The 27,080-nt window shown below is 45.8% G+C and overlaps 1 protein-coding gene across 3 annotated transcripts in view; it reads left to right on the forward strand.

Moving 5' to 3' along the window:
• Window positions 1-27,080, forward strand: part of KCNQ3 (potassium voltage-gated channel subfamily Q member 3) — a 354,430-nt gene that overhangs the window by 124,513 nt on the left and 202,837 nt on the right. The window contains exon 1 of one of the 3 annotated variants that reach the window (XM_078353168.1): window positions 1-25,765. This exon is cut by the window's left edge and continues 18,226 nt beyond it. The exons of the other annotated variants lie outside the window; for them this stretch is intronic. Within the exon in view, the coding sequence (XP_078209294.1) occupies window positions 25,710-25,765 (56 nt within the window). The 5' untranslated portion in view covers window positions 1-25,709. The remainder of the gene's footprint in view (window positions 25,766-27,080) is intronic. 3 annotated transcript variants of the gene reach the window in all.

Here is a 27,080-nt window from a genome sequence, read left to right on the forward strand (position 1 = left end):
CCTTCTGCCTTCTCCCTCCTACTTCTTGTGCTTCACTCTCATGCCATCCCTTCCGTAAATCCAAGCCAGCCTTCCTGGGACTTCATGCCCAGTGTGGAACTGCGGGCAGAGAAGCCTGCAATGAGCACGTCCCCGATACTGTCCCAAAGACAGAAAATAACCCTAACTATAGGAACCACCATAAACTGTCAAAAACTCATGAAATCAGCTATGAAAATCATGACACGAGTCACTGAGTATTTTTGCCATAACAGTGTTAAAATAGCATAATCTCCATAAAAATCAAAAATAAAATCAAAGAAAAAGGATGAGCCCTTTGGCATAACTGTTGCTGTCATTTACTTGTGCCACCTTGTGGTCCGATCTGTCACCCCAAGAGCTAAGGAAACCTGCCTGCAAGGATTGTGGTGCCAGGGTGCCCACAGGCAACTTCTGACTTAGCGCTCACAGCAGCCCCGGGCAGTGACTTTCCTAAGCGAGTCCTGCCCTGTGTTCCTGAACTTGCCAGAGTTTTCCAGCCTCAACATTGTTGACATTTCTGGCCAGGTGAGTCTTTGTTATAGGATTCTTGGTCCTGTGCGTTGTAGAATGTTCAGCAGCATCCTTGCCCACTAGATCATAGGAGCACCCCCCCTACCTGTGACAATGGAAACTGTCTCCAGGCATTGCTGAATGCTCCTTGGGGGGTCGCGATCCTCGCTTTCTCCCCTATTTCTGCTCCTAACATCCTGCCCCTGATGATAACCACTGCCTTACAGCACTGCTTGGTTGTAAAGCCTCGATCAGTTGCTTTCTTGCTTTGTAACTTTGGGTAAGTTACATAATCTCTCTGAGCCTCCTCTTCTAAACGTGGGTTGAAAACAGTGCCACCCTCACAGTGCATGGGATTTTTTATTAGGATTAACTGAGTTAATTCATAAAATAAGCCCAAACCATGGCTTGCAGATGGTATGTTCTGCACACTTGTGAGCTATAATGTTGACTCTAAGACTACTGACTTCCTTCCTTGCTGAGTGAGGGGCAGTGGGGGTCATTTGAAGTCACCCCAGATGGAACTGAAGAAACTGAGCCTTAGAAAGCAGAAGCGATTTGCCCACTGCCAGCTGGCAGGTCCAGAATTTAAATTCACATCTGTTGGAACCCGAAGTGATTTTCTTACCCCTATAGCCAGTGCCTCTCAGGTGCAAGAAGGGAAACTGAGGCAAGGATTGATGAGTCTGAATCTGGTTCAGTGTGGGGATGCTTCTCAAGCCACAGCCCAAGGACAGTTTCCTGCTTCCAGGTAGCCACAGTGCCCCCCATGGGAAGGGCAAAACTTCCTCACCCTGTGCCCTGTGCCCTGAGTTATGCAGCCTGAGCTGTAGCAGATGACCCTGATGGTCCTCCATTAAGAGGCTTCCAGCCCCACAACCACCATGGAGGAGGGATGCCTATGTTTGAAGGATTCTGGGGTCTCTTGTAGTGAACCCCCTCCGTGGGCTTCATCAGACTCACTAAGGGATGGGCTCATCAGACTCTGAGTGAGGCTGGCTCTACTAGAAATTAGAGAGTTGGGGCAGGGATGGGGGAGATTGCTTTCCAATTGGATTTATCCAACACAGTATCCCTGAGGATGTAGTTTTTGATTGAGTTAATTTAAGAAGGGAAGAAGGGGAATGGTTTTTGGGGTCACACACAAATCAGTTCAACCCTGGATCTAACCCTGGCTAAGCTCTATGATCTCTGGCAATTTATGTCAGTGAGTCTCACTTTCCTCATCTGAACCAATGGGAATAATCCATCTCAGCCTTGGGGATTGAGGATTGAACATAAATGGGATCATTTATGTTACTGTAACCTAGAGAATGCTTAGTGCTTGGCAGATATTCAAGTTGTATTAGTGGGATCCGTCACTGTGGGGGAAGCAGAACTGTGTGAGAGTGGAGGTGTGGGAAGGGAAGGGGTGTTGAGGGAGGCCAGGCCCCTCTTTATTAGTGGTGGGGTATGATTAAGTCAGGTGGGTGAAGCATCCTTACCTGGAATTTGAGGCCAACCCTTGAGCTTCCTGTCATTAGCCACATGAATGGATTTGCTTTGTTAAAAAAATAATTTCCTCTCTCTTGAGTTTTCAATTCTAAATTCTTTAGAATTCCTAAAGAGAAGCCTGGCAGAATTGCAAGATGGGCACCTGGGGTGAGGGTTCGGTAACATTTCCTCTATGGCCACCTAATCCAATACCAGGCAGTGTTTGTCTAATACTCACATGCATGAGGAATGCTGAGCGGCCACTCTAGGTGCCCTAGACTGTTTCTCAGGAAAGGAAGAAGAAGGAAAAGGAGATGGAAAACTCAGTCCCTTCTTTCCTTTCTGTTTCACTCTGTGGTGCTCCCAGGAAAGAGCCCTGCTTCCCTGGTGGGCAGGATCCTTGGTAGGATGTTGTGGTGCCCACCCTTACCAGGATGAGCAGTTGTGATGGCCCCAGCTTTGGAATCAGTCCATCTGAGTGCTCTTTGGCTAGGTGATTACAGCAGGTATCTTGGTCTCAGTGGACTTCAGGATCTTACCTGTAAAACCTTTCTGTCCCTGGGATATTAGGAAGACCAGAACAAAGGGAAACTGAAACACTTGGCAGTGACATCAGCTAGGGCAAGTTAGAGCAAAGTATAGCCAGCATCACTAGGGCCGAAGCCCCCGGCCCCTCCCCTCCAGGAGTTTTGAAATCCTGACATTTTCTTTTGGAAGGAACTTGCTTGCAATGGGACAGTTGGGTTTGTGTGTCAACCTGTGCAGTTATTATGTGTTCTGAACTCTTTAGTGTCTGCAAGACATATCCAGACTGCCAATAATGTTTGTATTCACCCCCCTAAGTGTGCCATTTAGGAATGGGGAGGCACCTCACACTTCAGTATCATTTCACAGGTCCAAAGTAATGTTCACTGCTCCTCTCAAAAGAGGCTCCCTTGGCCAGGTATGGTGGCTCATGCCTATAATCCCAGCACTTTGGGAGGCTGAGATGGGTGGATCACAAGGTCAGGAGTTTGAGACCAACCTGACCAACATGATGAAACCCCATCTCTAAATTAGTCGGGTGTGGTGGCGTGTGTCTGTAATCCCAGCTGCTCAGGAGCCTGAGGGAGGAGAATTGCTTGAACCTGGGAGGGGGTGGTTGCAGTGAGCTGAGATCATGCCACTGTACTCCAGCCTGGGCAGCAGAGCAAGACTCTGTCTCAAAAAAAAAAAAGAAGAGGCTCCATTTAAATGATTCATTACATGCTGCTTCTATCTATGAAGCATGATCTCCATTCATGCAGAGTAAGAATTCCAACTACTCTCTTACTAGTGGTGTAGCCTTCAGCAGGTCATTTCAGCTGAGTACATCAGTCAGCTGTTGTCACAGAAATGCTGTGTAATAAGCCATACCCAATTGTCAGTGGCTCAAAACAACCTTTTATTCTCATAGATCTGCAGGTTGGCTTAGGTGGTTCTGCTGATCCTGGCTGGGCTTGTACATATGCTTTCACGAAGAATACAGCTGCTCAAAGGAGGCTGGGCTTTGCTTCCACCTGCAGGTTGCCTGGGCTGGATTTGTTCCGTATGTGAAGTAATTAGGCCATGTTCTTTCAGGGCTGAGTAGAGGTGTAAGAAGGCAAGCCCAAATGTGATTCAAGCCCCTGCTTGCATCACGTCTGCTAACATCTTATAATGTTTTATTAGTCAAAAGCAAGTCACATAACAAGCCCAGAGTGAAGGAACAGGGAAGTCCACTTTGTCAATGACGAGTCATCAAGTATGGCAGACTTCTTTCTCTCTTCTCTTTCTGTTCTTCCCACCTGTCAACTGTAATGAAAGGAAAAATACAGCTCATCTCTCAGCTGTGCTCCTGATTTTGTGGGATGTTCCATTTGGAAGTCCCTCATTAGACACTAGTGTGATATAAAGTGAATCTGTCTTCACAGTCTCCCCATTAAAGTGGAATAGAAACCAGACAACTTAGCCATCCATGCTGCCCTGAGTCACTGACTTGCTGTGTGACCGTGGGTAGGCCACTTCACGTCTGAGCATCAGGAACCTGGATGAGTCTCTTTCAGCTCTGACAGTCTTCATTTCTTTTTTTTTTTTCCAAGAGCAATTTTATTCTCTTTCAAAAAAACATTTCAAAGTAATGGAGTATGAAAAAATCAGCATTGAAACTGATAAAGGTAAGTCTACAACAACCTTTAGTCTATCCATGATGAAATTAAAGAACTCTGACGAGCTCCCAGGGAAAAAGTTTGGAGGGACTCCCAGGTACGATCTAGCTCAACCTCTTGTTTTTACAGGTGAGAAAACCAAGGCTGTTGGAAATAGACTCAGTTCAATTTGGCTTTTCTGAAAGAGTCAGGTTATTTTGGTGAATATTAATAGCTTCCTGTAGGTAGTGATAGGTGGGCCCTGAGGGTACAGGTGGGAGACTGTCTTCTCCTCAGAATCTTGTGTGCACCTGGTATGTTACAGTGAAAGCAAGTTTAGGACTAAAATCTGTTAACATGTGGACATTCACTGCCACACATGTGAAAAGCAAGGCAAATAAATGAACACTATTGCAAACTGTTTACTGGCCTAGAAAGTCAAGAAACAGTCACTTTCAGGTTAACACAATGATCTTTTCAAGCAGGACTGCCAGGTTTGTGTTCCATCACATGCCAGAGCCCTCTGTGAAGGGGAGGAAAGGTGGATCAGCCTCTGCACCTAGGGAATATGGAAGCCACTAGCCACACACATGCTGCTGTTTGCATTTGAAGTAATTTAAATGAAATACAATTAAAATTCTAGTTTATGTACATTTCTCCCTAGTCATACTCCAGGTGTTCTATAGCCTGAGGTGGCCAGAGACACCATCGTGGTGCACAGATGTAGGATGCTTCTCCCATTGCAGAAAGTTCTGTCGGACCGTGCCCCATTGGATTTACCATGCAGCAGAGAAACCCTCAGTTACAGGGCTTCTCAGATTCTAATGTAAATACTATTCATTTCACCGATGAAAAATTGTCTCTAACAGCCCTTATCCAAGTCCGGCAAACCCTCTGTTGCAAATTTGCACAGAGATATTTTAAGAGCTAAGTAACCACCTTTGAAGGTACTGATTCCAAATTAGGGCAGTTCATACCCTGGCTCACAATCCTGGGAGCATTGGTTTTATTGTTTGTTTGTTTTTTCATCAGCAGCTGCAAATAGTAATTCACTTCTCCTAGGGTGAAACTTAGAGTTAACTCGTAGGAGCAGATCGACATCTTCATAATGAAGAATTTCAATTACAAATTACAATGTAGGAAATGCAGTAGAGGCTCAGAGAAGAGTCCAGCTCTTCCCTGCCTTTGAGCATCCACAAGTGCTGTTTCTCTTATCTGGAATAGTGGGTTTTTCTCTTTTTTACCTGGATACCTTTTACCTAATATTTTCTATCTCAGTTTAGAGAGTGGTTATTAAAAACAAGCTCTTCTTCGAAGGGTTACGTGAGTTAGGTTGCTGCTGCCCTTTGCCCTGAGGGACCTGCCCTTTCACCTCACAGTGTCTGTCACCATTTGCCATTGTGTATTGGCTCAAGTATTGATATATACCTTATGATACTAGCAAGTCATTCCGCAAGGTAAAAGAACACAACTGTGTTGTTCACTGTTGTATTCCAAGAATGGGAGCATTAGCAAAGAGCACAGGGAACTAATGCAGTATTACAGGACATTCACCGTCACCATCACTGGCATCATGTCTGGAGAGGTATGAACGGGTACTTCCCAGGGCATCGAAACATTAGATGAGTAAAGGGACTTGGAAGGAATTCCACTGGCAAAGTCAAGATTAGAATCCATGGCTATTCATTCTTGGGTGATTTGTTTACCACATGTTATTTCTGAAAACCAGGATTCTAGGGGCAGAAGATATCCTTAAAAATATCCAGCCTAGGGATAGAGACTCAGGCATCTACAGGGGCCAGGCAGATGTTCTACCTGTGTGAATCAGCCTGCACAAGACAATGGAAGGTGATGGCAAAACTGCCAGCATCTTCACCTAGAGGGCGTTCCATTCAACTCTGTCAAAACAAGATTAGTGCCTTGGACTGCTGGCCTCCACTTTACTCTAGTCTGTGCTAGATTCCTCCTCCCCAGTGTCTCCAGAAGCACTGCCAGATTCCCTTCCTCTCAAAGCAGCCTCTTTGTATTTGGGGTAGTTCTACCATCAGCAAGACCCCTGAAGCGTGCACACGGGAGGGAAGAGCTGTGAGGTGGGACTTCCTGTTCTCCCCTCCCAGGCTCTGTTCTGCGAGCTAAGCAAGTATGGTAGGAGACCCTGTGGCTTTTTGGGTACCAGTTTACCTTCCAGCCTAGGCCTCCTGGGAGATTTGTCCAGGCAGACATCAAGGAGTTTGCTGACAGGTTCCAGAGTTGAAGCATTAGTTGCAGCTCAAACATAGTAAGCATCTAGATTCCCTCATTAGACTTGCAGAAGAGGGCAAAGAAATGGCGAGGAAAGTTTTTAACTGTGATGGAGAATGGTGGAAAGGGCTCTAGTATTTCCTTGTTCTGACAGCATCACCTCCCTATTACCAGAGGCTTTTCAGAGGACTGATGAGTCATCCTGACCTTTGGAAATGCTCCCGCCTCCGCCTCTCTAGGCTCCAGCTCACCTCGAAGAGGCTGGCAGTTTCTCAGAGTGAAGTGGCACTTGCATGAGCAGAGGCAGAAGAAATGTAGCCAGAGAAAACCAATGTGGAAATGCCAATCTGCCTTTTTTGGAACCTGACAGCCCAAGCAGGGTACCCACATGTGGCTTCAAGTTCCAGACTCACTTGTAGAGTAGCCCCTATGGGCCCTCTGGGAAGAGAAGAAAGGAAAAAGGGATGGTCACGCCCTGACATGGCATCACTGCCAGCAGCATCCTCAGTCACCATCACTGTCACCATACCATTATTATTACCATCATTACTGTCATCATCAGCATCATGACCATTCCATCATCACCATCACCATCAAGACCTTTTCATCGTCATCATCATTGTCATCATCACCATCATCATTATTGTCCTCATCACCATCTCATCATAATCATCTGTTATTACCATTAACTCATCATCATCACCACCATTCCATCCTCTTCACCATCACCATTTCTTCATCATTATCATTGTTACTGTAGCTGCAGTCTTCTACATGATATATAAGAACGCATTACTGAGCTCTTGTTATATGCACAGCTCTGTGACAATCATCTTATTCCCCACCACCCTCCGAGACTTGCATTTCAGAGATAGGGGTAATGAAACTGAGAGTGGTTTACATAATGGGCAGAAAATACATTCCCCAGTTGGAAAGTATCAAGATACTATTCAAACCAAATGTTGCCTGTCTCCAAAGTGTGTGCTCTCGCTGTACATGGGGCTTTTCCTTCATAGTGTTTATTACAACTGCACTTGAGGAATTATCCATGTGGTGGCCATCTTCCTGACCTGGTGTTAGCTTCATGGTGAAGTGCGTCTTGTGCGCTATATCCCCAGTGCCTCATCCAGGCCTTGCGTGGAATCGGCTCTCGGTACCCACTCGTTGCTTGAGTACATTTGTGGACCGTCACACTGTCTCAGTTTTACGTAATCTTTCCAAGTTTCCAAATGTATTTCACCTTCATTGTACTTCTTTAATCCTAAGGCAGAACTAAGGAAGGCAGGATGGGTGTAGGTGGTTCCATTTGACAAAAGACAGACAGTGATGAATGTGGCTACTCCGTGACTTAGCCAGACCACCAATCTTAATTTCTGACCTGTGAGTCAATGTGATTCTAAATTTCATCAGGGTCATAAATGCTAGTGTCCTGAGAGCCCCAGTGGAGCAAGGATTCACTCGAAATCCCTCAGCAAGTTAGGGCCACCACTCTATGCCCCTTGATCAGTCCACCACATGGGAGCATGGTCTAGCAAAACTGGACCATTGACCACATGGAGCTGAATGTTGCTGGCAGGGCCGACCTTGAGAGACTGGCCGCTCTATCTCAGCTGTTTGTCCTTTCCTTTGGGTCACTTCGCATCCTTTGTCTTTTGACATCTTCTCTCCCCCTTCCCCCAAGCTTCTGGGAACTACTGCTGGTAAGTTGCTCCACTCAGAGTACCCAGCCTCCTCCTCTCTAAGTAACTCCACCAATAGGTTCCTCTTCAGTCTCTGTTGCTCCTTATTCACTGACTTCAACATCACTTGTTGCCTTCACCCAGCTGTCTCCACCAACTTTCTACACCCTGAACCTGTAGCCTGTGTTGTGATCCCTCCCAGGAATATAAACAAAGCCACTTGCCGTAGTTTCTTTGCCTAGGCGCTGGAGGTACAAATTCTATTCCACCATGATGAGTGTGTGATTCTGGTCATGCATTTTACTCCTCCAGGCCTCAGTTTCCTTATCTGCACAGTGGAGATCACAAATGCACCACTTCATAGGTTTTACTTGAGGAGTCGCAGTTAATACATGGCAAGTGCTCAGGACAGTGCTCAGGACATAGAACAAACTCAAAATGTCTGTCTTATTCAGCTCTAATAAGTGGAGGCAAAGGGGAAGGGAGGCATGCAGTTCCTTCAAATGGCACCCACTAGATAGCCTCCCAGTAGACACATGCACAGATTTAGATTTGGCGATGTCTCTGAATATGATGCACTTATACAATGACTGGGGAAGATGTTAAATGTTTAGTAAATGCAAGGACTGTTTATGAATTTATATTACTAGAGAATAGGGTACTGACCCTGTAATGCTCTGTAAGTTGTAGAGATTTCCTTGCAACCTGGATATAATCAGATGAGATCATAGGGTATTAGGGGAGAATCCCTTTCTTTCCTTAGATATCTCCCATAATATGCTTGTGCACTTACTCAGATCATGTCTCCAAAGAAGCCTGGATTTCTCACCAAAGGCACCTGCATGCAGAGGCCAATTATTGCCCAGCAACAAGCTCTATTTAAACACAGAGAACATGTGCCACTTATCTGAATGTCTTTCATCTGTTCAGCCAGTCTTCAAATTGGAGAAAGGAGTAGTATCTTGGCTGGAAATCGCATTTCATTTCCTGTCTTCTTCACTGAGCAGATTTGGCACAGATTTGCGTTTCATTTCTCGGTGGTAAAGAAAATATGGAACTGAAGACTGCACACTATAGAAACTGGACGAGCCACAAGCAAAGCCACCCAGGACACCAGGTGGAGATCCCCACAAGCATGCCACCTCCCTCTTGGGAAATCAGGGAGCAAGTATCTCTTGGGTGGTAGGAGTAGCTGGAAAGCAAACCTCTCTTTGGAAGGTCCCTAAAGAAGCCACCAGCAACACCGTGATCCTCCTCCTGCCTCCTGAACTGACCATGATGCCTCAGCCTAGATGGCCTTTGATGAGACAGCTGGAGCCTTGAGGTTAACTCCCATGATTTTAGAAAGTTTTCATCTTCTCCAGCCTCTGCCAGCTTTGGGCCCACAGGTTGAATCCAATTTTCATAAGTACTTATGGAGCTTTCCTGGGGTATTTCCCTAGCTTGGTGCTTGGGACACAGAAAGATTAGGTCTGGGCACTAGTTTCAATCTCTGATGCAAGATATGAACACAGATAAATATAATACAGGCGGTGTCATGCAGACACCATGGGAAGGGTATAAACAAAGATGTGTCTTCCATGTGCCTGGCTTAGGGTCTGGAACACAGTATACTCTCAATAAAATTATAATGAATAAAAAATGAATAAGTACTATGATGAGTGAGTGAACGAATGAAATGGAGTGAGCAAGCAAATCCACTGAACACCGTAATTCACCCTGAGAGTAGGAAATGCTTCAAGAATGAAGAGGTGAGCAGTCCCATGAGTCCCAGCAGTCCTTACACCATGCTTGGTGTTAGAGCAGGGTTGGATTGAAGCCATGTGCTGTGGTCTCAGTGCACTTGAACAGAGCCGTCAGCTTGCAGGAAAGCTCACAGTGCCCAGCACATTAGTCTTAAAAAAGTGGCCCTATGCTTTCTTTGACATGTCTGTAAAAACAAAGACTAGAGTATGTAAGAAAATACAGTAATAGTGCTGTAGGTGATGGGGGAGAATACACCCCTATCTCATGATGAAGAAGTATATATAATTTTACTTATAACTGTACATACTTCAGAACTATTGAAACACATTTATTATAAAATATTATGAGATTGAGACTTTGTAGTTCGGCAGTTATAAACCTAAATGCCTACAGGGATTGGCAAATATTTCAAATGAAAGGCATGACTAGGGCAAGATAATAGGGAGTAGTGAGGCTTGCAGGGAACTGGCAAACTGATCTCTCTAAAGAAAGCAATCACTGCTTCTGCTAATTGATGCTGAGTGGGGATGGTAATTTATCTGGTCTTATTTGCCACAAATGGGGGAATCTGGATTTTTCTGTTATCTTCCTCCATTTTCTATCATACCTTGTAAACCCAACAAAACACATTCATAGGCCAAATTCTGCTTGTGGACTGTCTGTTGGCCACCTTCTCCCTCCTTATTGCCCTTTCTACTCTGGCACCACACCTGAGGAGAGAATTTGGGAAATTTGATGGTGGTTTGGGTAATGAGAATGGGGATGACACTCCTTGCAAAAAAAAATCAATGGATGGGGAGAGAGTTGGATTTCAGGGGAAAGGGGAGGTGAAGGCATGGTGCCTTTTGAAGGAGATATGATGCTGAAGAAAGAGAGATGGTCATGGCTTGGGTTTGAGCTAGAGGCAATCAAATGAGTTTAGGGAGTGTTAGAAAGATGGTAAGGATTCTTCCTCATCCAGATTTACCGAAAACTGTTGATGAGCAATGGTGGATATGAGATTGGGGAGGGAACAGGGCAATGATTGATGGATTGATGCCCAGTGGAATGAGGAGGTTACTGCCAAGGACACATGAAAAGAGTTTTGCTTCACAAGCAGAAAGAACAGTTCTCCTCCAAGTCTGAGAAGAGGAAGAATGGGAAGAAAGAGCTGTGTGGAAAAGTGGGGATGGTTCTGTGCATGCAAAATTATCCCCTTTATTAGAGAAAATACAATGACTCATGAGAGTTATTTTTGCCTGGTGAAAACTGCATGGTTGCCTGAGAGTTTTGTATAGGTATTTGTCAGGTTGATTAGAGGTGGATATGCTCTGAATGTCTCTTTTTCCACAGGTTTCTAAGATTAGAGAGATGGGAAGCTGGTAGCTGACATAGAACCTTAACCTCTTCAAGTTCAACAGTGACTAGAAAGGTTTATGACAGAGAAACAGGTCTGCATTAAGCCCACAGCGGAATGGACAGTTGTGGATGTTTTCATTCATTTATTTGTTTATTCAGTTATTCACTTATTTTTCACTGACTCATTCATTCCTTCAGTTATCAAATTGCATTGCTAGGACACGAGGGAAGAAAAAGCCCTCACATATGGCAGGACCATAAGACCTACATGTATATGATTGTGGTGCAAGGTAGAGTGTCCATGGGTCTGGCAGGAGTGAGCTAGATGACGAGCTCAGAAGTCAAGAGGAGAAGGCCTAAAAAGAGGAGACATTTGACTTGAACCTCTTGAGATGGAGAGAACGTGCCTTCAGCTGCATAAATGAAACTCCTTTTCTAACTTTAAGGTTGAAAAAGATTGAACATGACAGGTCTCCGGTACATACGTCTTCCATTGAGGTTTGTGAATGACTCCTGCCTGCGGGCTAGTCACGCACGAATGCTGAACTCAACAGGAGACCTCTTCCTCAGTATTTGACGCTTTGGCTCCTGGCTGGCATAGTTTTCTCTCCCACTCTTTGCTCCTTCCAGATGAGAACTGTCCAGTAGAACTGTCCGTGATGATGGGAATACTCCATGTCTATACTATCCAATATAGTATAGACTATAGCTGCTAACCACGTGGGATTACTGATCACTCGAAATGTCTTTCCTGTGACTGAGGAACCAAATTTTAGATGTGATTTAGCTGCAAGTCATTTGAATTTAGATGAATGATCACATGTAGCCAGTGGCAAGTACATCAGAGAACTCCTTGAGGTATCCAACTAGCTCTCAGCAAGTGCTCAACATACATGAGATGAAGGAAACTGCTTGTTCCTACTTAAAATCTAGGCTGCTCTTTGAGAAGAGTGAATTCCTTTGTAAATTTAATTTGTTTTATTTTACTTTAAGTTCTGGGATACATGTGCAGAAAGTGCAGGTTTGTTACACAGGTATACATGTGCCATGGTGGTTTGCTGCACCTATCAACCTGTCATCTAGGTTTTAAACCCTGTATGCTTTAGCTCTTTGTCCTAATGCGCTCCTTCCTCTTGCCTCCAACCTGCGACAGGCCTGGGTGTTTGATGATCCCCTCCCTGTGTTCATGTGTTCTCACTGTTCAACTCCCACTTAAGAGTGAGAACGTGCGGTGTTTGGTTTCTATTCTTGTGTTAGTTTGCTGAGAATGATGACTTGCAGCTTCATCCGTGTCCCTGCAGAGGACATGAACTCATTCTTTTTTATGGCTGCATAGTAGTCTATGGTGTATATGTGCCAAATTTTCTTTATCCAGTCTATCATTGATGGGCATTTGGGTTGGTTCCAAGTCTTTGCTGTTGTGAACAGTGCTGCAATAAACATACATGTGCATGTGTCTTTATAATAGAATGATTTACAATCCTTTGGGTATATACCCAGTAATGAGATTGCTGGGTCAAATAGTATTTCTGGTTCTAGATCCATGAGCAATTGCCACACTGTCTTCCACAATGGTTGAACTAATTTACACTCCTACCAACAATGTAAAAGCATTCCTGTTTCTCCACAGCCTCATCGGCATCTGTTGTCTCCTGACATTTTAATGATCACCATTCTAACTGGTATGAGATGGTATCTCATTGTGGTTTTGATTTGCATTTCTCTAATGACCAGTGAAGATGAGGTTTTTTTTTTTTCTCATTTGTTTCTTGGCTGCATTCAGAAGAGTAAATTTCTTTACAGCTAAGACCTTTGTGTTGCTGGATGTCGTCATAGGATGTCCTACATGTCTTCCAGTAAAAGCTTCTCCATCTCTATTCCCATGGTCTGGGTGTTGCCAGGAATCCAGGATTTTGGGAATGGGGAAGCTAATCTTTCTAACAGCAGAGGAATCATGGTGATGGCAAAACACTGGGAGTCATAAACAGAGTGAGGCAGGAAATGCGGGCTATTTGCTTGTCATATAAGCCCTTTGCAGGCTGGAGTGCAGTGGTGCCATCTCAGCCCGCTGCAACCTCTGCCTCCTGGGTTCAAGCAATTCTCGTGTCTCAGCCTCCTGAGTAGCTGGGATTCTAGGCATCCACCACCACACCCAGCTAATTTTAAAAATATTTTGAGTAGAGATGGGTTTTCACCCCTGCCCCATCTTAAGGATCCAAACTCATAAAATGTTTAGTGTGAGTACATTTTTCTTTTTTGTAAGAAACCAGTGAAGAAGCTGCCCCATGGTACCTGGTGGTAAATTGCAAAACAGAGACTTCACCCAGCAAGGAAATCTTGGGGATACAGAGGTGTCTGAGGGAACTCATTGCATTCCCAGGAATTTTGAATTGGCAGAGGACAAACTTGTATAATTTAGATTTTTAAGGGTGAGGGAGTCCTCTAGATTGCCCAATTCCAGTTGGAATAAATGAATAAATGAGTAAATGGATGAATGAACAAAAGAAGGTAAAAATAATATGTAACATAGGTTCTTATTTTTAACAAAACCTAAAATTTCTTATCTGGAAGGGCCCTGCTCCTGGCTTTGTTCCAGCCACGCTTTGTTCAGAGGAGGTGCCTCAGGCTCAGAGACGGGAATAGACTGACCTGAGGCCACATAGCTGCCTGATGAATGGTAGAACAAGAACTGGAGCCCAGGTCCCTCAGTTCCAATTCCCATGCCATCTTATTCCAAGCACTTTTATCATGCGGGAAGAGGAAGCTTTTAGTATGCGTGCCGCTTCTTTAATGGTTTTGCCCTGTGGTATCTCCTCATTCTCAACACTGGTTTCTCCTGAGTGAGACCAAGCTAGCTGCCCTCACCCTACCTCCAACCCATGTTATACAAGCCCCATTAAGAGAAGCTTCCTTGAGGAGGTGATGGAGGTCTTGGAGTTCACCTATCCATGAGGTCTCAGCATCCCTTCTTCTTGAACCATTGCTTACCCCGAAGACCAGTTTCCTGCCTGACTGTTCTGCTGGAAGTAGCTCAATTTTTTTTATGTCAACATCCCTTCAACAAGAAAGGGAATTTGCTAACAAACAATCGGTGTGCTCCTGAGAGCACAAATGGGAATTCTGGACTGGCGGGTGCCATTGGTGGGTGACACTACTGAGTGTTCTCACACCCTCGGCTTCCCTTGGAACACCACTGTCAAACTACCAACTTCCAAAAAGCCGTGATCAAAACAACAGTGATGATATTGAAATGAACAGCAGATACGTGTCACATACTCTTCTAAATGCTGTCATATAGTAATTACTTACCCTGTGACCCTCTGAGGTCAGTATCACAATCACCCGCAATTTATTATCCCTCAAAGAGGACATATAGCTTGTCCAAGCTCACATAGGTAGGAAATGACAGAGATCAGGACTCCAACCATTTAAATCCCACCGGTTGGACTCCTGAGTCTGGGCTCCCAGCCACACCCCTGTGTAGGAGGACCCCTGGGAAGTCAGACCGGGGTATTCAATTTCAGTTCTGCCTTTACACATTTATGTGTGATCTTGGGGCCATGCCTAAGCCTCCTCACCTCCAGGGTCCTCCTAGGTATGCCAATACTCTCACAGGGTCATTATGAGAATTAAAATGGATGATATCTACAAAATGCTCCCCACTGTACTCTGCCCGGTATCTGAAAGTCCTCAATAAATCCAAAAAGAAAGGAAATTATAGAAGCCATTTATTTCTCCAGACTTTTGACCATTTGAGATTTGCCCCTAAATTTTCCCTCCTAGCCAGCCCATCTCTATGTGGCCCCAAAATGGTTCCTATCTTTGCTATGTTGAATTGATTTGAAAAAATATTTAGATGATAAGAATATCATGTGCATTTATGATGTTCCTCTCTTGGCAAGTGGTTTGCAAAGCTCATTTCTATACTGCCAAACTTCAGAGTTCAGTCTGATAGCATAGAATCAACCCCCAAAAGGTTGGGGCAATATGCATTGATTATTTATTATCCAGGCATGGATCAAGGCATGTTGATTTTTATTCTCACATTGAGTGCAAATGCATTTTCCTGTAGCAATGGTGTATGAATTGTAATTTCTAAACTGGTCAGTGGGTTTTGGGGATCTGAGGAGTCTTTATTTATTTATTTTTTATTATACTTTAAGTTCTGGGGTACATGAGGCAGATCATGTAGGTTTGCTACATAGGTATACACGTGCCATGGTGGTTTGCTGCATCTGTCACCCCTTCATCTACATTGGGTATTTCTCTTAATGCTATCCCTCCCCTATCCCCCAATCCCTGCTATTCCTCTTCTAGCCCGCAACCCCCCAGGCTCCTGTATGTGATGTTCTTCTCCCTGTGTCCATGTGTTCTCACTGTTCAACACCCACTTACGAGTGAGAACTTGTGGTGTTTGGTTTTCTGTTCTTGTGTCAGTTTGCTGAGAAGGATGGTTTCCAGCTTCATCCATGCCCCTACAAAGGACATGAACTCATCCTTTTTATGGCTACATAGTATTCCATGGTGTATATGTGTCACATTTTCTTTATCCAGTCTATCACTGATGGATATTTGGATTGGTTCCAAGTCATTGCTATAGTGAACAGTGAGGAGTCTTTTATACCTGTGAATGCCATGTCTGTAGAAATGTTTCCTGAGTCCCAAACTGTTAATCAATGTCTGATTAACAACAGCTAATGTTGTTACCAACCCTTCTTCATTCAGACATTCATATGGTGGGTGCTGACTCTAACTTTTTTTTTTTTTGACAGAGTCTTGCTCTGTCACCCAGGCTGGAGTCCAGTGATATGATCACAATTATGGCTTGCCCCAACCTCAACCTCTGGGGCTCAAGCAATCCTCCAACCTTCGCCCCTTCAGAGGCTGAGACTACAGACACACACCACCCTGACTGGTTTAAATTTTTATAGAGACTGAGTTTATTGCTTTCATTTTGTTGCTTAGGCTGGAATCGAACTTCTGGGCTCAAGCGATGCTATTCTCCTGCCTTGGCCTCCCAAAGTGCTGAGATTATAGGCATAAGCCACCAAGCCTGGCCTTACAGTTCTTGACTTGAGGAACCATTATACCTCAGGATGTTCCATGGACAGGTTTCTGGGGTATCCATTCCTCTGGAATTACATGTAAGTGTCATGGCCAGCTTTAGTCAGTAAGGAGCCTTCATACAAATTAGAAAAAGTGGCACCCAACAGGTTTAGAAGAAAAAAAATGCAAAAAGGACCTCCTCTCTGGGCAGATCTGTTACCAAAATGAACCTTTTCCTCTTAGTTTTCTCTCTAGGACTCAGTGGTTGCTGAATGGAATGAGGGCTGGAGTCTAGATTCCTGTAGAGGCCCTTTGGACAGGTACCCTTATGCAGTACACAACCTGAACAGTCCTGCAAGAGGGCCTGTGAATTACTGCCTGTACCTATGATCATTTTAGAGTGAGGGAGCTATGTGTTATGTTGGACGTCTCCGATCCAAAAAAGGTTAATAGGCACTGGTGCATTATAGGATGATGGTTGCTCAAATAGAGAATAATTATGAGGAGGGAGGGGGAGCGAGCACTATAAACGGCTGCTGGGAAGGATCGTATGACACCTCAAGGGATAGGGAGACTTGGCTAGCAAGAGAGGAAGTGGTTGGTGCGATGCTTAAGCGCGTGGATCCCAAAGGCAGGCTCCCTGGCTTCAGATCCCCATTACTCATCTTATGGGCCTTATAACACCACTGAGCCTCTTACTATTTGTGGTCACCTATTCTTTGCCTGGAGCTCCATGAATATTATGCTCCAACCCTCCCTCCCTCATCATGCAGGTGCTTTCTACAGAAAGGGACACAGAAACCCTAGGAGAGTAAGTCACTACAGCAGCCCTTGTGTTTGGACGTGGGATAGAGCCACCCTTTGAAAGTGGATCTCTGACTTGGAAGGTATTGGGTGGTGTGTGGCCCACCCCATGAGGGTCCCCAGATGTGGAGGTGGAGGCACAGCTGGGGGCCATGCTGATGATGCAGGGGAGGCCCCTGTGACCTGCCTCTGGAAACCCTGCCGGCATTGGTTGGGGTAGGTCCCTGTGTGCCCAGACCTAGACCCTCCCCATGGGAATACACAGTCAGGTGGGAGAGGCAAGAAAACAGGACGCCTCTGCCTCCTAAAGTGCTGAGATTACAGGTGTGAGTCAGCACACCCAGCCACAACTTTGACACTTTTCTAATGGTAGGAATATTGGAAACAACCTAAATGCCCAATATGGGAAGAGGTAAATCAACTACACCTGTCTCTGTCACTGGAACATAAATGCCTTGATGACTTCCGAGATGGTACATGCCCTAGATGGAATATTAGGTAGTCCTGTTAAAACTTGTTTCATGGCCAGGCGCAGTGGTGCACATGCTGTGGGAGGCTGAGGTGGGTGGGTCACTTGAGGTCAGGAGTTCAAGACCAGCCTGGCCATCATTGTGAAACCCTGTCTCTAAACCCTGTCACTCAGAAAATTAGCTGAGTGTGGTGGTGTGCGACTGTAATCCCAGCTACTTGGGAGGCCAAGGCATGACAATCCCTTGAACTCGGGAAGCAGAGGTTGCAGTGAGCTGAGATTGTGCCATTGTACTCGGCCTTGGCAACAGAGCAAGACTCCGTCTCAAAAACAAAAAACTTGTTTCATGAAGAGTTCACAGTAGCAAAGGATAAAGTTTATGTTACTGTGTTTAGGAAAAAAAAGAAAATCAGGGCACACAAGAGAATATATAGTATCATGCAACCACCCCAAATATACAAAATCCATGGGTCAAAAATTTATAAAATACTAAAAACGGTTGGTTTTGGGTGATGGGACTTTCAGGAATACATCAATTTTTCTCTCTTCTTTGTATTTCCGTTTTTCACATTGTAGTGAAAAGGTATTATGTTTATAAAGGGAATCAGCTTCCTTAAAATGCTGACTCCTAGCTTTCCTAAGACCCTTTGCCCTGAGTCTGCATCTATATGGGACAGCATCTTACCAATGAAATATTTATAAGGCCAGGAAGTATGGGAATGTTTTAAATATTTTAACCTAGGCTCATTTTCTCTGTTGTTTTCTCTTTGCTCTCTCTCTTTATTGCTGAACTTTCTTACCACTGAAGTCCTGACACTTGGACCTGCAAGGCTTAGAGTGATTGGTAAGGCTTGCTTTGCTTTAGGCCGTGAGGAATTGCCCAGGCTTTATCTTGAAGGTCACCGAAGCTTTCTTACAAAGTGCACATACCCAGAAAGATGGCACTGAGGATGCCATGGAACCCTGTCTACTAAAAAGCAGGCCCTCTGTTCCTTTGTTCATTAACCGTCCATCTATCCATCCATCCATCCCTCCATCCATTTATCCATCCTCTCATTTTGAACAAGTGTTGTGGATTCAAAGATGAACCATGGGTCCTTCCCAGCACTCAGGGCACTTAGAGTTACAGAAGCAAACCCACAAACACATCATGATGGCACAGAGATGCAATGAAGAGAGGTGAGTGTCGCAGGAAGGACAGGTTCTGCACCAGGGAAGGGTCCAGCTAGGCTAAGGGGGCAGGCTCCTGAAAGGATTGAGCCAGATAAGGAAGAGGAAGGGAATTTCAGGTGCAGGACACATCTTGAGCAAAGCTTTGGCAGCCAGAAACAAGATAGCTCAGTTGGTTTGACATTATGGGAAAATAAGTGGGATATTGTATTGGGAGGAAGCACAAGGACAGAGAAGGATTTGAGAACCAGTTAGGAAAGTGTGGCTAGGAGTGAAGAAAACTGAGAATGGGGAACCCACTGTTAGGTTACAAACTTCCCACACCTGAAAGACTATCATATGGCAAAGGAATTAATTCATTATCTCTGTATGTTTCTGGCAGATAGACCTAGTGCTCAGGGGTAGAGGTGGCACAGTTTGCATGTCAGAGCTGTCCTACTGTGCAGCAGGTGCCTTCCACAGGAGCATAATGTCTAATGCATTTCTAGCCAGCTTCTGACGGCAGCATGGCTTATCTGGGTGCCTCTGGCTCAGAGTCTCTTAATGTGTTGCTGCCAAGCTATTGCTGGGGCTGTAGTCTCATCTGTGAGCTAGAGTGGGGAGGAAAGATCTGCTTCAGACTCACTCACGTGGCTTTTAGTCGGCCTTGGTCCCTCCCTACAGGCACCTCTCCGTGTGCTGCCTTATGACATGGCAGCTGGCTTCCCTGCTGGCTAGTGACACAGGCAGGGGTGGGAGAGAGTGAGCAAGGAGGCCCCCAAGGACATCAGAGTCTTTTCAGATCCTAATCCCAGAAGTGACATCCCATTGCTCTGTTTTACTCTATGCATTAGAAGCAAGGCACTAAATCCAGATCACAGTCAAGGGGAGGGGATTGCACAAGGATATGACCATCAGAAGGCAGGCATGATCAGAGCATTTTAGAGACTGCCGACCACTGCCTACTGCAGAAATTCTGACGGGCATGCCCTGATGACTCAGCTCTCTTGAGACTTCTGGACTACTTCAGAGTTCTGCAGTCATGCTTCATCTTCAGCCTTTGCATGACAGACTCTCAGTGCCATAAATAAAGTAGCCCATTAAGGAATCTCTTCCTCTCCCACAGCAGCAATGAGTATAATATTTATGTCATATTTGCCTGTTTACTTGTTTATATCCCATTATACTTTGCTGTGTCTCCTTTACAATGCTAAATTCCCAGTGGACACAGGTCCTTCAGTTTGGTGGGTGCTCAATAGATATTTTTCAAGAGAAGAAGGAGCAGAAGGAGGAGGTAGTGAATAGAGAAGAGGGGAAGGGGACAGGGAGCGGGGAAGCAGCAATCACAGCTGCCCAGGCTATTACTATTTTGAGTTTGTTTAATAGATGTTAACAGATACCAGATGTTAACCCCTGGATGCCGTTTTTTTCCAAACCAGAGGCCCCAAGGATGGCCATATGCGGGCACCCCTAGTCTCAGCTGGGGTCCCTGCAGGTGAGACTGAGTCAGCCCTCCAAGGTGATCCTCGTGGAGGCTGAGACCCTGACTGAGGCCACCTCTGACTTTCTAAGTTAAAAGCATGAGTTTCGTAAGCAGACAGCCTGGGATTGAATCTCAGGGCCTTTACTATGAGCTCTGTGACTTTGGGAAACACTAAACCTTCAAATTCCTCTTCTTCAGTGTGCAGAGATAACAGTTATCACAGGGTTGTCCTGGGATTAGATGGATTTCTCCAGGTGAGGGGCACAGGGCAGTGCCTGGTTCCTAGAAGGTACTTCACACGTGTTAGCAATAGTGCTTCTCCTGTTCCCCTGGTGGGCACAGCACCCAGCCACCCAAGGGGACTGGAAGCCAGGAAAAATAGGACAGGTGGGGACATTCAGGTTCGGGCTTGTCAGAAGCCACCCCAGTGGACACAGCCTTTATCACTGTGATGTGCTGATCACGGACAAGATACAGGGCAGGAAAGATGTGTCTGTCAGACCCAGTGGCTGCCTCTAACTTCCAGGGCTCTCAGTTCTGGGACACACAACTGACAGACTGCCCAGTGTGGCCTGGAAAAGCCACCAGGGCTGAAGTGGCCCAGCAGCTGCTGCATCTTCCTCCCGCTACAGATGTGTATCACCATCATCTTATATAAGCCTGATAGAGTGTCGACACACAAGTCTCTGGCTGCAGAAAATCAGGGACTAGGGAACTCCCACTTACTCCCCAGCTCCTAATGTTTTGCCTCTGGGGTCTCAAGATTTTGAAAAAGAACCCCTTTCATTTGGAGGACATGGTGAGTTTTTGCTGACATGTCCATCTCCCACTTCTGAGACAAGCCCAGGAGTAGAGGGCAAAGTCACAGAGTAGAGTGCCCCAAATGGCAAAAGGCGCTGGGTGTCGAGAGGAGGGCAGCGTGCCTGACAGCCCCCAGTGCGAGCACTTAGCACAGCTGCAGGAGGGAGATAGATCCCTGGAGGTTTTCCTCAAGCAAATGGCATTTAAACTAAGACCTGGTGCAGGCAATATTCATTACCTGAGATGGCCGTGATAAAGTACCACAAATCTGGTGTCTGAAAGCAAGAGAAATTTATTTTCTCCCAGCTCTGGAGGCCAGAAGTCCCAAATCCATCAGGGTCTTTCCCACTCTCAGAGCTCTAGGGGGATAATCCATTCCTTTCCTCTTATGGGTTCTTGTGCCTGTCCCAGCATTCCTGGGCTTGTGGCCACATCACTCCAGTGTCCACTCAGTCTTCACCTTACCTTTCTATCTGTGTATCTATGCTCTGAATGTCTCTTATAAGGATATTTGTCATCGGACTTAGCCCCCCCCCCCCAGATAATCCAGATGATCTCTTTATCTGAAGATCCTTAGCTTTAATATATCTGAAAAGATCCTTTTTCCAAATATCTCATTTATAGTCTCCAGGGTGTAGATGTATATTTTGGGGACCACCATTCAGCTAACTACCCAGGTCTACCATACACAGCTGCACAGAGTATGCACAGAACAACTCCAGGGGGCCTAATTCATGAGTTGCAAGGGCACACCTTGAACAACCGTGTGGGGTAGTCCTGAGGATGCGGGCAGTTCCCTGTCTTCTCAGGCTTCTGCAGTCAAGCTGCTGTGCTTGTCCTCTAGAGTTTGGGGAACACTGTGTCAAAGCTAGAGAGATAATGAGAGCAGATCTGGGAGGGACCGAGTGCCAGCCTGTTGGTGATACAATGCCATGGAAGGTTTTCTGGCAGAGACTTGTCATGGTTAGAGCTCCCTGGGGGTGCCTTGGGATGTGGGAAGGACCAGAGCTACACCGGCCACTGTCATATGTTGTGATGGGAGCTGACAAGGTGTGCATGGCCTCTGAATTACAGAAAGACGTGTCACCCTTGATGACAACAAAGGTTTATTTCAAGAGAATCTCAGAATCTAGTATCCTTTTCTACTAGCAGACGTTTTGCTGCCTATACAGAAGTAGAAATCCTTCCAGGACTTGGTTGGAGCTGCAAATTCAGCACTGGAGAATTCTAGGCATTTCAGTGTTTTGTTACATCACCCCGTTACCTGGGTTGCAGCACATGGTGGGGCTGGTGGAGGAGGTGTGTGGGGGCTGAACAGCACATGGGGTTGCCTCAGCCAGGAGGAAGGCATGCTGTTTTCTCATTTATATGGAGACATCTTAGGGCTTGCAAAGGTCCTGCTTGTTGCCCTGTTTTCATGCTCTGCAGAGCTCCTGGGGTTACCTGCTCCTTGCTTATTTGGGTACTGTCTTCCTCCCTCCATGAGAAGTTCCATAAAGGCAGTGTTCTTGTTTACTGGGGTTCAATCCTCTTTCTCCAACGTCCAGAAATTGCCTAGCACTTAGTAGGCACTCGGCACGCACCTGCTGAACGTGACAATGAAGAGCTCAATGGGCGGGTGGGGATGTGACATCAGATTTACATTACCAGGAGGTCTCTCTGGCTGTGACCTGGGAATATGTTGTGGAGATATGATGTGAGGCATGTGACTCCTTAGAAAGTGTTGCAGTTACTCAGGAGAGAGGATGTGGCCTACAAAGGAGCAGGTAAACATGAGAAAGAGGGGTAGAGAGGGCACTTTCAGGAACCGGAAACTAATACCTAGAGACAAAGAAGGAGCTCGAGTTGGGGGGAAGAGGAGAGAATACTATAAAAAATGGTATTTATTGAACACTTATTCTGTACCAGACACTGTTCTATATACTTACTGTAGTATATAGAATAAGTATACTTTTTGTTCTATATACACCTATTCAGGTATTAACTCTAGTTGTCACTTCAAGACTCTAGGTGGAGAGTATAGTTTTCTCTGCTCTACAGCTAAGGAAACTGTGGTGTGGGAGAGTTCAAATAACTTGCTCAAGTTCAAGTAACTTGGGCGTGTTCACCCAGCTGTCCAGAGTCAGTGTCAGGTGGAACTCAGGGGATCATTCCTTGAGCACACCCCTATGGCCACCTCGCCATCTTGTCTCTCTAATTTGAGGCTGGCCTGGCCTGCCGAAGGTGAAGGATTTGGTTCTCCTTTATACAGGGTCAGTCCAGTTGCCCCTCTCTCCCCACTCTTAGGCAGCATGACTATGACACTGGGGGTGCTGTTGTCCCCTGCAGCAGGGAGCCTTGTTAGACTGAGAGGGGTGCGGTGAGTTGGGAAGTGTGCAGGCAATGGGTCCTGAGGGCCAGCCAATGGGAAGCCCAGGCCTTTGTCACTCTCCCATTCCTGGGTGTTTGCCTTGATGCTGTGGGCTCCTCCTCCAAGCCATCTGGGTTCAGTACCTTCTCTCTCTGGTTCAGGTGAACATGGCACAGCCCAGCCATCCTGTGTGAGTGCAGAGAGCAGGCATCCTGCTCACCCATGCCCCCATGCTGGCTCTGGGGTTGATGGGACATGGAGCTTGTGGGATAGAGTCTGGAGATGCTCCAGGCCCTAGATCCCACAGAGATGCCTTCCCCTAATTTCTGTGAGTAGAGAGCTATAGTACAAGTACAGGTGGGGCCCTCTGCACCCCAGGTTGACCTTTTCCTGCCCACACCATGAGGGCTTCATGCACATGCCGGCTGTAAACCCTCAGCCCATACATCTAAGCTCCTTTCATCCCCTATAAAATAGCCCCCAGGGTTTCCCCTTAGGCCTCCTTATGCTCACACAGAGCCTGGGTTTTTCTAGGAACAGAGAACAGAATGAAGCCCATGGAGCCCAGCAGGTGCTTGGGGTGTCAGGCAGGGAATTGCATAGTCCTGGGTTCTTGGTTGTGGGACAGCAGGGGGCACATGGGCTCCAAGTGGGCACATGGGCTCCAAGTAGGCACATCCCCTTCACCTGTGCAGATGGGCATGGCTGAATGAGGGTCCTAGTGGAACCCCAAAAGCCAGAGCTAGAACAGGTTCCTGAGTACCCAGACTCAAGGGCCATCCTCTGATACCTAGAGATCTGGGATCAAACCCTGTTACCATGTCGTTTGAGGCAGGGTACTTGAAGTATCTGAGCCTCAGTTTTTTTCATCTGTACAATGGGAATAATGATATCATCTAACTTCATAGAGACACTATGGGAATTCAAAGAAATAAAGTCAAAAAGGTCTTAGAGTGCCTGATCTCAGAGTGCTTCCCTCAGCCCCTACGAGCTCTTTCTGTCTTCTCGGTTTTCTCTGGTTGCATGTTTCTTTTCACACATGAGATCCTGCATGTGCTAAAGGCTATAAAACAAGGACCAAATTCACCTCTGATTTTTCAGCACCTGCCTCCATGCCTTGCACATAGTCAGAATCAACTACTTACTGACTTTCTAGGCTCTAGGGTATAGCAATGAATAAAACAGTCAAGCCTCCTTTGTCTTCGTAGTTTTATTTCAGTGAAGGGGATTAATGCAAGAGCAGTAAATATAGAATATGGCTGGAGGCTGGAGGTGTTAGGGTGGAAAATAAAACAGGGAAAGAGGACTGACAGTTGCTATTTTAGGTGAGTTGGTGGGGGAAGGTTCTTTGATAAGGCAAATGAGGAAATGAATGAATGAATGAATGAATGAGTGGGTATCTTGGTCCCTCTGTGCTGCTATAATGAAATACCTGGGACTGGGTAATTGACAAAGACCATAACTTTATTTCTCATGGTCCTCGAGGCTAGAAGCCCAAGACAATTCATGGGCAGGATTGGTGGTTTGTGAAGCCTGGGCCCTTCTTGCAGGACGGTGCCTTGTTGTTGAGTCCTCTGGAGGGAAGGAGCACTGTGTCCTTACCTGGTAGTGGGGATGGAAGAGATCAAGAGATAGTTCCCTTCAACCTTGAGCCCTTTAATCAGGGTATTAATCCAATTCAAGAGGGTGGAACCTTCATCACGCAATCACCCCTTAATACATTGCATTAGGGCTTAAATTTCCACATGAACTTCGGTGGAGACACATTCAAATCGTAGCGGTGGATGAGAGAGTGAATATTAACTGCCTGGGGGCAGGGACTGGATCTTTCCTTCTCTTGCACATGGACACTCTAACACACAATGGACACTCAAAAGATTTGTCTGATAGATGAAGTTCCAGGCTTTGGCCAAGAGTCAGAATCTCCATCAGCCCTGCTAGAGGTGGCCTTGGAACCCTGCCTGATGCCTCCAGGCACAGGAACCCTATGCCTTTATTTGGAAGCCTTTGTCCTTATTGAAGAAGCTTTGCAAAGTTATTTTGTATGCCACACCACCTCCTGCACTCATAGTACTTCCTCCTTCTGCCATGACACAGCTGGAGCCCTCAGCATCAGCTTCACCACATTGTCTTTGGGTTTTTGCTTCAATGCCCCAGAGACAGGAAGCTTAAAGTAATGCACATTTCAACCTCCTGCTAAGACATGTGTCTCTGCTACTTCCATTCAGGGTGGCCAGTTGCCTCCCACAAAGCCCAACAAATGTTGTCCCTTTTACATGGGACATATGAAGGAAAGGTTGTTCTTTCAGAATTTTCTCTTCTCTGAACTAAATAGTCTCGGTTCTGTATTTGACTGCCTTTTTTTGCCTTTTGTGATCCTGTTCTCTCCAGTTGAGATCCCAGAATCAGACACATCCACCAGGGTGCCGTAGTGGGAGCAGAAGCTAGATGTCCAATGCTTCCAGCAGCATTCGTTTGCCAGGGCTGCCATAACAAAGTACCACACACTGGGTGAGTTCAACATGGAAATGTAGTGTCTCACAGTTTTGAAGGCTAGAAGTCCCAGATCAAGGGTGTCAACAGGGTGGTTTTTCTGGGGTCTCTCTTCTTGCCTTGTAGACGGCTGTCTTCTTCCTGTGTTTTCACATTTTCTTTCTTCTGTTCATGTTTATGTTCAAATATCTTCCACAAGGACACCAGTCATATGGGAGCAGGTCACCCTGATGAACTCATTTTAACTTAATGACGTCTTTAAAAACCCTATCTCTAGATATAGTCACCTTCTGAGGTCCTGGGGGTTAGAACTTCAACATATTAATCTGAGGGGGCACCATTCAGCACATGACACCAGACAGTCATCTCTTTTCTCAGGCGTGGATCAGAGGCCCAGAGATGGAAAGGTCTTGACCAGTGTCCCAAGTCTATATTTGACCCTGGACAGATCCCAGCTCTCTTGACCCCCAACACGCTTTGCTCCCCTGCATCCCTTGAGTCCAACATTTTATGAAATCCATCTGCAGCTCTCACAATTAGGTGGTTTTCTTTCCTTTTATTGACTGACTGACTGTCCCCATCCGCACCTCCAGGACCCCACGACAAGGCTCAAGAAAGCCTATCACCACGTGGGCATCAGCTGTGCCCACTCCTGGGCTTCTACCAAGCTGTGTTGTGTGGCAATCCTGGAAACAGTGGGAATGCAGCCAGGGAACATGCTGCCCTGATTTATTTTTTTCTAAAAAAAAAAAAACTAGGACAGTGAATACAAAATTATTCTGGGTTTGTTCAGCCTCTAACTGGCAAGCCTCTAACTTTGCTTCACACAAAATTAAATAACAAGTGGAACTCAGTGGAGCTCAGTTGCAGGAAAGCTCAGGAAGGCAGCACATTATGATGGCAACTGCTGGGCTCTGGAGGTAGCAGAGCTGAGTTCCACCTTTGGAGCCATCACTGGCCTACTGGGAGACCCTGGGATGTCGCTATCTAGCCTCATCCTATAAAAATGGGGCTGATCTACTTATTGTTCTTACCCTCCCCATGCAACGGTTTCAGATAATTACATGTAAAGAATTTGGTACAATGCTTGGCACACCATAGGTGCTCAAAAAATGGTTGCTTAATGAAAAGGGAAATTCTGCTTGGTCATTACCCTTAATCCTCATAAACTGTGTCCACTCCTCTTTTCTTCTAAGTGTGGTTCTTCCTTAGAGACAAGTTACTGGGGTAAAGAAAGGGTGAGAGTGGAAAGAGTTTTCTTAGATGGCAACGTGGGGATAATGGCTGTGTCTGCATTCACCCATTTGTTTATTCACACATTTATTGGCTTAAT

This window comes from Callithrix jacchus, chromosome 16, assembly GCF_049354715.1.
Source record: "Callithrix jacchus isolate 240 chromosome 16, calJac240_pri, whole genome shotgun sequence".
In the NCBI taxonomy this organism is placed as follows: domain Eukaryota; kingdom Metazoa; phylum Chordata; class Mammalia; order Primates; family Cebidae; genus Callithrix; species Callithrix jacchus.